This window comes from Rhinolophus sinicus, chromosome 1, assembly GCF_057876585.1.
Source record: "Rhinolophus sinicus isolate RSI-liver-muscle chromosome 1, RSI-T2T, whole genome shotgun sequence".
NCBI classification, from domain to species: domain Eukaryota; kingdom Metazoa; phylum Chordata; class Mammalia; order Chiroptera; family Rhinolophidae; genus Rhinolophus; species Rhinolophus sinicus.
This window is the reverse complement of record NC_142501.1, coordinates 19,056,192-19,068,548: the sequence shown is the minus strand read 5'-3', so window position 1 is coordinate 19,068,548 and position 12,357 is coordinate 19,056,192. Positions and strand designations below refer to the sequence as shown.

At 35.1% G+C, this 12,357-nt stretch overlaps 1 protein-coding gene across 3 annotated transcripts in view; it reads left to right on the top strand.

Moving 5' to 3' along the window:
- Positions 1-12,357, top strand: part of PARPBP (PARP1 binding protein) — a 55,169-nt gene that overhangs the window by 2,445 nt on the left and 40,367 nt on the right. For 2 of the 3 annotated variants that reach the window (XM_088797211.1, XM_088797209.1), the window contains exon 2: positions 1,336-1,491. In XM_088797211.1, the coding sequence (XP_088653337.1) occupies positions 1,339-1,491 (153 nt within the window). In that variant the 5' untranslated portion in view covers positions 1,336-1,338. Of the gene's footprint in view, positions 1-1,335; positions 1,492-11,020; positions 11,255-12,357 lie in introns of all 3 variants that reach the window. The other variant, XM_019732082.3, reaches the window with a different exon arrangement.

Sequence of the window (12,357 nt, the reverse complement as noted above, 5' to 3'; positions counted from 1 at the left end):
GTATTTGCTTCTGATTCTGTGGATCAGCAATTTGCGCTGGACTCAGCGAGGTCGTTCTGCTGGCCTTTTCTGGGATCGCTCATGTGGCTGCAGTTCATTTGGCAGGTTGATTGGAGCTAGGTAGTCTTAAGATAACCTCACTGACGTTTCTGTGATATTGGTTGTCAGTTGGAGCGCCTTGGATCTCCTTCACATGACCTCTCCAGTAGACTAGCTTGGACTTCTCCACATCTGAGAATAGCAGGAGAGGAAGAACTAAAGCTTCAAGGTTTTATGTCAGGTGGCCCTCAAGACCACCTGGTCTTGCTAAGTCCGCCTTGGTTTGCTAAGAGGACTCAGAAGACTCAGCATATAGTCATACTCATGGCTGTAATTTATAACAGCAAAAAGATACGAGGCAAAATAAGCAAAGGGAGAAAGTGCATGGGGCAAAGTCCAACGGAGACCAGGCATAAGCTTCCGAAAGTCCTCTTAGTGGTGTCATGCAGGACTTGCTTAATTCCTCTAGCAACAAGTTGTGACAACACATATGTTGTCTGTCCGGGAAGCTCTTTAGAGACTCAGTGCCCAGGGTTTTTGCTGGGGCTGAACACGTAGGCACCCTCTGTCTCTGTTCCAAAATTCCAGACTGAGAAGGCAGCATGTGTTCAGCATAAACTGTATTGTTTGTACAAACAGTGTGGGCACAGTGAGCCACTGTTACCGGAAACCCCCCTGAAATCTAAGTTCCCAGACGCTAGCCAAGGGCCAACCTTGTAAGCAGGCCTTTGAAAGGATAGCAGTCAGGCCTGCTGCATTAACTCCTTTCTACATGGGCCTTTTGAGGTCTAGGCTTGGAACTCCCACAGTGTCATTCTTGCCACATGCTATTGGCCAAATCAAGTCACAAGACCGACCCAGATTCAAAGGGGTGGAAAAATACACCATCTCTTTGGGGATAATATAAGGATGGGAGGAAATTGGCTCCCCCCCCCCCCCAATCTACCACAGATATTACCATCTATTTCAAAACAAATATTTTTAATTAGCTATGTCTGTGTCTATAATTATAAGTTTGTAGAATTGGTATATCTGTTTTGTAAGAATTTTCAGATTGAAAGATGTATTTTGTTGTTTCAAAAGATTTGGCTTAAGAAATGAAAGGAGAGGAAAATATGATTGGGCAGAAATTGTTTTATTCTGTTCTCCTAAATTTAATTAAAAGCAATCTTAGTAAATATGAAATGACCTCTCATTTATTACTTATTTTTCTCTAACTCTGCTTGCTACACATGTTAAATATTAATTTCCAATTAGAATAAGGCTTTTTAACATTGCATTCTGTCCTAATTTAAGAGGATGTCTGTGCTTAATCAGAAGTCTGTCTTGGATATGATTAAAGACTTCAGAAGGAATTGGCACACACTTTGTGATTCGGAGAGAACTACTGTATGTGGTGCAGACTCCATGCTCTTGACATTGCAGCTTTGCATGGCAGAGAACAACAAACAGGTCAGTAGACTGTATTTAGGTTAACTTTTTTTTTTTTGAGTGAATTTTGGTTGCTGCCCATTTGAATAAACTTCATTACATTCATTTTTTTTTTTTTTTTGCAACAGATGTCCTCCTATGGTAATATCAATGGACATTCACAAATGCTTCTGCATATATGTATCAAAAGTTACTCTTGGATTTGAAATGATTTGTTTCGAAATTAAGGTCTTCCTATGTATAATTTAACATAGGGGATATGCACATTTGATGTTTAGTTTGAAGTCCTAAGTTAAACATGCAACTAATATGATTAGGGTTAAAAATTATTTTTATTTTATGACTTCCTTTCGTCTCTAGAGATGAAAGTTTCTGGAAAGCACACATAAATAATGTTTACTTAAATATAAGCGAAGTATTTTACGACTAATTTAAGAATCTGTGGTATAGATTAATTATTCCTAAGCCAGGCTATGAGTCAGAATAATTGGAGGGCTTTTGAAATATATTGGCTCCTGTGTCCCAATCTTGGAAATTCTGATTCTCTTAATCTGCATTGACTATGGAAATCATCTTTGTTTAATCTCCCTGAAGTGATTTTTATGTAGTTGGTGTGGCCCAAACTAGTGTTTGGAATGAGCTCTACCTAAAGGGGTAGAAGTGTACCCATGAAAGAAGGATAAATGTAGGCTGAGTGGTAAGGAAAGACTTGTGGACTTTTAGATAGTATAAAGGAAGGGTAGTCTTTGGATGGGAAGGGTTTAAAGAAGGAATGAAAGAATGGAAAGCTCAGAAGAAGCAGCCAGGGGCATCAAAATCATGATGGTTTGAAGATGGGAAGGAGAACCGTCTTGACTAGGGAAGAAGATTTTGGAAGGGTGGAATTGGTATTCATGGGTCTGTTGGGCTAGATAGTGAAATGACATTCTGATGTATTATTGCAATCCTGTATGTCAATACAGGCTTTTTGATTTCATATATTAGTAAAATTTCCAAAAAAAATTGGACGTTGATCGGTTCAAACGTTTCTCATGTTGGCAAATAAGGCCATTGAGGAAAAAATAATTACTAGAACCATCATTTTGAAAAAGGAAGAATATTTTAACACCTAAAAATTAGGAATTATATGATCTTAAAACAAGAGATGATTTTTCCTACGCATGGATAGTTGGCAGTTTTGCATATTTAAAACAATGTACATGAAGATACATTTTGAACATAGAAAAATTTTGACAAAATTCTCTTATTTAGTCAGTCAGTCAGTCATTCTTTCAACAAATAGTTACTGAGTTTTTACTAGGGGCTAGACAATTTTCTAAATATTAGGAATATAGCACTGAAGGAAATCCCTGCTTCTATGGAATTAATCCTCTAGTCGGGAGAAATAGATAATACTCTACTAAGTAAGATATTTAGTATTTTATGTCATAATAAGTGCGACACAGAAAAGCAAAACAGAGATCCAACTAAAGAGTAGAAGGAGTTTGGGGTGGAGGAGCTCTTGCAATTTGAAATAGGGTGGTCAAAGACCTCATCTAGAAGTTGCCATTTGAGCACGGATTTGAAAGATGGGAAGAAGGAGCTAGTCATGGGGATTTAGGTGGAAAGGGACTACCAGGCAAAGGGAACAGCAGATAACAAGGGCATGTTCAAGGAACAGCAAGGAGGCCAATGATAGCTGTTCATAGAAATATTAATTTCTTTCCTCTCCTCCTCCCTTCCACAGATTTCTTTTCTTCCTCCCTTCCTTCCTCCCTCCTTTTCTTCTCTCCTTTCTTTTCTTTTTTTTTCTTTGAGCTTCTACTATGTGCCACCAGGCAGTGTGATAAGTCTTGGAGTTATTTAAAAAATGGTGAGCAAACCAGACATGGCTCCTGCCTTCCTGAAGCTTATTGCCTCGTAGGTGAGGCAGACGTTAAGAAGAAAAGAATCCAAAGAAATGCAAAATTATACCTGTTGGAAGAAGATGTAGACGATACTATGAGACCAGAGAGTTGACCTGGTCAGATCAAGCGGAGCCCTAATGGAAAGAGAGGGGTTAACTAGGCAGATGAGTGGGGGGCAAGATGAGGATGGAGGAACAGCATATGCAGAGGTCCTGTGGCAGGAGACCAAAGAGAAGAGTTTGGGAACATGCGCAAGGACCGGTGTAGCTGACAGGATGATGGTGATCGTAGTTATATGTCCAATTTGTTTGCTCCTCGTTTTTAATTCCAGTCATTGTTAAAATTCAATTTTACTTAGGTTTGTTGAAAAAAAATGGAAGTAGTACTTTTTTGACATTTTATTTTGAAAAAATATTAAACTTCCAGAACAGTTACACTAATACTACACTGAACTCCTTTATGCCCTTCATTTAGATTCACCAATTATTAACATTTTGTCACATTTGCAATACCATTCTTTTATATTTTTGTATGTATACATAAATAAAAATATACACATGTATGTACATATTGTTATTATTACTCTGTATGAACCATTTGATAGTAAGCAGCAGACTTGAGTCTTTATTGGTCTTGGTGTACATTCTATGGGTCTTGACAAATGTATAATGATTTGTAACCACTATTATAGTATTGCTCAAAATAGTTTCACTGCCTTAAAAATCCTTTGTGTTCTACCTATTCATCCTTCCTTCTCCCCAATCCCTGATGACCATTTTTTATTGCCTCCATAGTTTTGCCTTCTTTAGAATGTCATGTAGTTGGAATCATACAGTACGTAGCCTTTCAGATTGGCTTCTTCACTTAGTAATATGCATTTAAGTTCCTCCATAACTTTTTATGGTTTCATAGCTCATTTCTTTTTAACAGTGAATAATTTTCCATTGTGTGGCTTTATCAGTTTATTTATTCATTCACCCTGTTTTGCTTTTCTTCCAACCAATGTTCAGTAACATATTCAATATTTAATAGTTTTTGGTTTGATAATTGTTGGATTTTCTGCTGTTATCCTTTTTATTTCCAAAAGCTCTTCTGTTTTGTTATCTCTCTTTTTAAAATATACTGTTCTTGCTTCAAGGATGTATTTTCTCCTTTGAGATTATTAATAATATTTTGTTGAGGTATTTTTTCTTCTTACATAATCTGTTTCCTCTAAGTTTTTTGTTTTTCTTAGTTTTATTTGGGAAGGATTTCCTTTCTTCCTATTAGAGACTTTCTCCCTGATGATCCTGGGCCACTAGAGTCACTGAAATGCTCATTGGACGCTCTGTGTCCAGGGTTAGGGCTTGTCATCCTGATCTGACCTGGCCATTTGGTTGGCGGAGGGGGTGCTTTAATGTGATATATTTCGGAAATCCCTTTTGGAACAGTTTCCTCAGAAGAGAGTCTTCTTTCCTCCTGCATGAATCGTATGAAGTTGAGCTAGCAATGTGTTGGGAGCCTGAAAGGGGTGTCAAAATTTAGAATATAAACTGTCATGTGATTCCTATGGTTTTCATTCAGGTATTCCTCTCCTCAGCTGCACCCTTCAGTCTGTAGGCTGTATTTTATCCTCTCCAGGGAATAAACCTCCAATTTTATGCCAAGGTAGATGAGTGCTGTCCCCATCTCGGCAGAAATTAGCTAGTAGGCACATACTGAGGATACTTCAGAAATGCCTTCACAGGAAGGTGTCTTAACCACCACCTTCCGCCATGCATATTTTTTTTTTCTATTGGACATATTATAAGAGAGTTGGCCTTTAGAGGCTTTGGCTTGTATGGGCAGGGAAAGTCTCTGGTCCAGCTTCCTGCCTTTTTTGTACTCAGCTCTGTCTCTTAAACTTTGTGCTCAGGTTTCATAAAAACCAGGTTTTCTTGAGTGCCAGGGACTGGTAGATACCAGGGAAATGCAGGCCCCACCATTTGCTTACCCCTCTATATTGACACTTCTTATTATTTTTGACCTTTTGTAATTTCTCTTACGGACAATTCAGTCATGCTTTTCCTATTTTCTCCTGTAGTTTTAGCTATTTCTTACTAGGAGGGGTTTATCTGCAGATCCAGACACATACGTGTATGTTAATGTGTCTATTATACAATTATAACAGATGGCATACATTCTTTATACATTCTTTCTGCATCTTGTTTTTATCATCCCACATTGTTTTCAAGACCTCTTCAGGTACTGATGGAAAAGTTGACCTGATTCATTAATTTTAGCAGTCATCCTTTGTTAATATATTTTATTCATTTTCAGTCCTCTGGGTTGTTTGAAATTTTTAATATTACAAACATTTCTGCACTGAAATGAGATGTCTATTCACTGAACAAGAGGTTCTCTAGGTCCCATATGGTCATATGATAGATGCCTCTGTAATTTGACTTGATACTACCCTGCTGCTCTTCAACTTGTCTGCTAGAATTACGTTTATGTGAATGGTGTAGAATACCATTTTCTTACCTCTCCAATTTAGATGCTGTCAAAATTCATTAGAAAAGAGAAAAAGGACTTCATTTTGATTTTTCTGATAACTGGAGCATTTAAACATCTTTTTAAATGCTTAGTTGATCATATGGATATCCTCTTCTTAAACTGTTTCTATCCTTTGCTATTTTGCTTTCTAGTTGCTTTCATCTCATTCTTACTCGTTGAAAGTGTTCTACTTGTATTTTAGGTACTCTCTTTGTTATACACTTTATCGATAGCTTCCAATGTGCTCCATTTTACCCACTTCCACTGGATATACTTCCCTTATGTTGTTTCACCAGTAGTTATGTGCCAGACCTCTCTACTGAGTCTGGCTTTGGTGTGATGAAGGACTCACTGGACATTTTACCTTAATGTCCCATTATTGTCTCCCCGTCAGTTTTTGGACCACGTTGTTTGCTCCTTCCGCTTACCTTCCTATTCATATTCTTCGTCTCAGTGGCCTGTGTCATCGTTCACTCAGTGACTAAATCTAAGAGTCATTGTACAGTCTCTTTCCTTTGCTCCCCATTACAATCTGTATCCAAATTTTGCCAATGTTACTGCTTGAGCATTTTGTGAAATCTGTCCTTCTTTAATAATCTGAAGAAATGTATTAAGGTAAGCAATAGATTCTGAGGATGTTGTTTAAGTGGAACGGGCTAGCTGAAGGTTAAATCTTGATGACCATACACTGGGAAATAAGGAGAGAGACAAATTGAGGCAATTATTAAGAATCACTATTGTTTAGTGATCGAAGGCTGTTCTGGAATCAAACAGAGCATATTCAAATCACTACCTCTTGTTTATTTGCTTGTTTATGAATAATTAAAAAAATAAGTATATCAACAAGCTAACTAGAATATAGCCTAAAAAGTTTTAGTTCTCATTGTAAAAATTTTGACATATTGAAATAATCCAAGTCAATTTTCCTTCAGGGCTTGTCCATGTAGCATTCATGCCGGGTTTTTTTCTACTTGTTAATTTTCTACTTGTTAATTCACTTTATTCACTGTGAAAGTTCAGACTCTGGGTGGGAAAGGAGGAGGGGTGAATTGCAACTGAGCTTTTCACAGCCTGTGTAGATGTGTGCATGTGTGCAGTGGAGATGGCGGCTTGCAGTTCAGTTTTGCTTTAACTCTCCATGTACAGAGTTAGCTCAGGCATCACCAGCTGTGCTCAGACTACCAAGTCACTCAGCAATATGAAACAATATACATATATGCCTGTAGGTGCATTCATAAGCGGCATACAGTAATAAAAGGGTGGACTTGTTTGTATGTATCCTTAACCTACCTTTTGCACCCTGTGTGTGCAGTCTATTTAGGTTTTTAATTCTCTGAAGTTTCAGAACATGAGTCCTTAAAGTATAGTCCTTATAACTGAATTTGACTATACTAAAACTTTTGAATACCTGGTAGAATTGTTAGTCTATTAGCATGTTTGTTTTTTTAATAGCTTTAGTGGGGAAAAAGAAAATAATCTTTGAGTTTTAGGTTTTGGGCAAAGGAGGAAGATATTTTAGCTTAAATCATATGACATCTCTCTGGCAGTTTTATGCTGCTAAAGATTTAACCTGTTATAGATTCATTCACTACTTCATTATATGGAACGTATATATGACTTCATTAGGTTGCAAATAATATTTAGGCCTTTCCTTTTTTTGGAATTGGCTTCATAGTTTGACTCCGTCTGGCAATTATGTTATAACGGCTATTTTTCACCTAAAAAGCCTTAAAAACTTTAAAAATGCCCTATTGGATAAAACAAAGATTAATTTTATAACTTCATGGAAAACAATCACAGCACCTGTGGTTGACTGTCAGATATGAAAATGACTTAAGAGTAACATCATAAGAAATAGTTTTAAAACTTGTATTATATTTATCTACCACCCCTCCCCCAGTAAACTAACAATTATTTTACTTTGAATAGGAAAAGAAAGGAAACTGACATTTTTTATTACCTACGATTTATCAGGTGTTATTTAACCTGTATAGTCTCATTTTATAACCAAGGAAACTGACCCGGGGGATTTCAGTATCTTACCCAAGTTCACACAGCCAATTAATGTTCTTATGTAGACTGCTATATTTTCTCTTTTGATAACAAAAATCCCAGTGAGGTAAAAACATCAAGTTTACTTCAAATTTTGAATAATTATAAATAACTTTGGTAAAATATACAAAGTGCAAGTGTTCTGAAAAAAGTCTGACTCTTGCTTTTTCTCATTTTATTCTTGTGAAATACAATCCTTATGTCCATCAAAAAATTAAAGCATTGAACATTTTGAACTTCCTTCAGATACTAGCCAGCTGGCATGTTTTCCTAGCAAAACATTTTCTGATTTGACCACAGACTCTCTCTCAATCAGTTGTTACTGGTTTGAATAATAGAATATGCTGTCATGGTGGGCACCTGATCATGAAAACCGATATCTAGAGTGCATTTTTATTTGGATTTAAAATGTTTTTACAATCCCAGTATAAACACTGTTAATCTAGTCAAAACCTTTTCTCACAAGATCAAGAGCTTGCATAGTTTCACTTGAACTAGTTCTAGTCAACAAAATGAGAGAATAAATTGTACATTTACATTCAGCAAAATCTTAATTTGTTTTTAACATGAAGGATGTTATTCCAAAATAGTTATAGGAATTTTTGAGATAAAACAATTAATGTTGAAACTCTAAATAACTGGGTTTATTTAATTTAAATACCACTTGGAGATTTTGTAGTATGTAACCTTTGTGGGATTGGGAAGTAAAGTATAAAATTTTTGATTCAATGCTGAGAAATTAGAAAATCGGTCTTGTGTTTGGATTATGGATCCAAGGTTTCAGAGTTGCTGATTTTTTTGTTTATTGAACTAGTTCCATGAAATATAATTAATTTTCATAACTATGACTCAACAGGTCCCCACTCTCAAGACAATAAGGATAATTTTCTTAGTTGCTTTCATATGGATGAGCAAAGAGTTAATTATTTTAAGGCGGTTTGTACACTTTGTCTTAAATTTGGATAGTAACTAGAAAATGTGGCTGGTTTTTATAAGAGATACAAAGATATAGATTTGAAAGAGTCAGATATTTAGAAATAGTACTATATTATTTGGTTCTGTTTGATTTCTTCCTGTTATTCTTCATTGGCTAAATCTGATGTTACAATTTAGTTCCAGTGAATTATAGTTCTATTTAAATATCCACCCATCTTTAAATACAATTATTGGAAAGTTTTAGGTGTTAGCAGAAACTGCTAACATATTAACTGAGCTTAACTGTGGAAGAGAGCAACATCGGTACATTTCACAAAACCACATACTCATGCAGCATTGGAAAGGAGTAGTTAGGATTTTTTACTGAATTAGGGTTGACATTTTTTGGAGGGCACCATTATTAATATTTGGGATATAAAGTGGGAGCAGAATGCAATCAAAAAATGCTTTCAAATGTCCACTGAACTAATTTATCATGTAGATATTAAAGAAGAGAAAAAAAGAAAATTTTGCTTGATTAGTAACATCTGACAATATATAGTAAGAAACCTGACTATGGCTTTTTAGCAATCCTTTGCAAAAGTTTAGTGTGTCCCTGAAGCGGGGAAGAATCAAAATTCTTCTCTGACCCAAGGTTTTAGCAATGATATTTTCTTTCCCTGGAAGAGTAACCAACCAAATGGGAGAAGATATTTGCAAACAATGTCTCCGGTAAGGGGCTAATATCCAAAATATATAAGGAACTCATACAACTCAACAACAAAAAGACAAACAATCCAATTAAAAAATGGGTAGAGGACCTGAATAGACATTTCTCCGAAGAGGACATATATATGGCCAACAGACATATGAAAAGATGCTCAACATCACTAATTATCAGAGAAATGCAAATAAAAACCACAATGTGATATCACCTCACACTGGTTAGAATGGCTATCATCAACAAGACAAATAATAACAAATGTTAGAGGCTATGGAGAAAAAGGAACCCTCATATATTATTGGTGCGAATGTAGATTGGTGCAGCCGCTATGCAAGGCAGTGTGGAGATTCTTCAAAAAATTAAGAATAGAATTGCCATATGACTCAGCAATCCCTCTCTTGGGTATATACTCAAAAAATCTGAAAACATCTGTAAAGATATATGTACTCCAATGTTCATTGCAGCTTTGTTTATGGCGGCCAAGACATGGAAACAACCAAAGTGCCCTTCCATGGATGATTGGATAGAGAAGATGTGGTATATATACACAATGGAATACTACTCTGCCATAAGAAAAGATGAAATAGTGCCATTTGCGACAACATAGTTGGATCTTGAGATTATTATGCTAAGCGAAATAAGTCACACAGAAAAAGTCGAGAACCATAGGACTTCACTAATATGTGGCATATAAAACTGAAAGCAAGAAAGGAATAAGACAAACAAAGAACAAAAACTCATAAACAACAGTTTAGTGGTTACCAGACGGTAAGGGGGGAGGGGAGATTATAGAAGAGGGTAAAGGGAGTCAAATATATGGTGAAGGGTGGTGAACACACAATGTGATATATAGATGATGTATTACAGAATCGTACACTTGAAACCTATGTAATTTTATTAACCATTGGCACCCCAATAAATTTTAATGAAAACAATGGCAAAAAAAGAAATGAAACATAATTTTTAAAAATTTAATTTTATGATCACGTTTTAAGACTAACCCTTATGTGGAATTCCACTATGGCATTGACAGTTTTAAGTAAGAGATTAAAAATACTAGATTAGCTAGAAGAACTAAAATGAACCAAATATTAACAGAATCAAATGTTTCCCTCTTCACTAGTACAAAGTACAGCTCAGTGCCTACCCATTCTCCCGCTTTGTGTAGAAGAAATTTAGTAAAGTTCAGGTAATAGACAATAACTATATGTCAATTTTGTCATGTGCAACCTTACCATAGTTAGTTGTTCATATTTTATAAAATCATGAAAATTTTTCTTTTATATCTGGTTTTAAAATTATTCCATAGCTCAACTTGGATGTCCGTTTCAAATCCACAAGAATTCAATGTATACTTTGCTATAACAAAATTCAGTTTGTACTTTCCATCCCAATTATAAGATGGTTAATATTCTGGCACCCAACTTTATCTTTTCATTTTTGGCGTTGTCTCTTTCAGCACAGTGGAGAATTTACAGTCTCTCTCAGCGATGTCTTATTGACCTGGAAATACTTACTACATGAGAAATTGAACTTACCAGTTGAAAATATGGAAATGATTGACCATTATGAGGACATTAGGAGGACTTACGATGCTTTCTTAAAAAATAGTAACATGTTAGACCTGATCGATGTTTATAAAAAATGTAGTGTCGTTGCCTCTAATTGTGAAACTAATGCTAACATATCCCCCGTAAGTATTTTTTTAAACAATTCTATCTTAATCAAATGAAAATTTGGCTAGACTTGTTTTTATTTTAAACTATGGTATCAGCATTTATTAGTAACTTGCAAATGCTTTTGCTTTTCGGATATTAAGAATGGAAAATTTAGCTACCTGAAAGCTAGTCATTACTTGAAAGAAATAGTTTGGTGGTAAATTCTGTGTTATTGTTTGGGTGCAATATAAGAATAGCTTCTTATTAAATAAAGTTTTTAACAAAGAAATCAACCCCAAATGCATGATTTCTTTTTGAATTATGTCAACGATTGCTTTTATATTTTACTTTCTTGTTTTAATGTACATTATTTGGCATATGTTGTTTAAATGATTGTTATGGCTCTTTCTATGGATTAATAATACTATTTTACTGATATGGGGTTATTATTTTGTGAGGATAGCACGATAAAATATACATGAGGTAATATACACTATTCCTTTTTTGCACATACATACATTGTCTTATTTTTTTTTTTTATGGAGTATAAATTTTAAAATTAATGGAGTAGCAACCCTTGCTGTTTCGTTTTGTTTCCATTAGAAATAATAAATTGTTTTAGAATACATTTGGATATGTCTAGTTTTTAAGTGTTGAAAATATTTTTTTATCTTACTATTTACTGTTGTCAATAAAGTGGGTATTAAATAGTGGTAATAACTAAGTAATTATAGCTATGATTAGAAGGAAATGTTTACTGTATTTTCTAAGACATTAAATATTTTATAAATATTTCTATCTGATACTTGGGAATAGTGTTTTGGCTGCTTGTAATAGAAATCTCTACAATAACAGTGGTTTAAGAAAATGGAAGTTTATTTCACTTTTTAATAAAAAGATGTCTAAAGATAAGCATCCAGAACTGATGTGATAGCTCCATGGTTATCAGATACCTAGGATTTTTCTGCCATTCTACTCTCACATCTTAGTTCTTGACCTCTACCCTCAAAATTATTGCTAGTCTAGGATAGCAGTTACAGCTCCAGATATCAGATGAGCATTCCTTGCAGCAGGAAGTAGTAACAGAACACAACACTCTCCTTTTAAAGAGACACAGCTCTTTTTCTTCCATCTCATT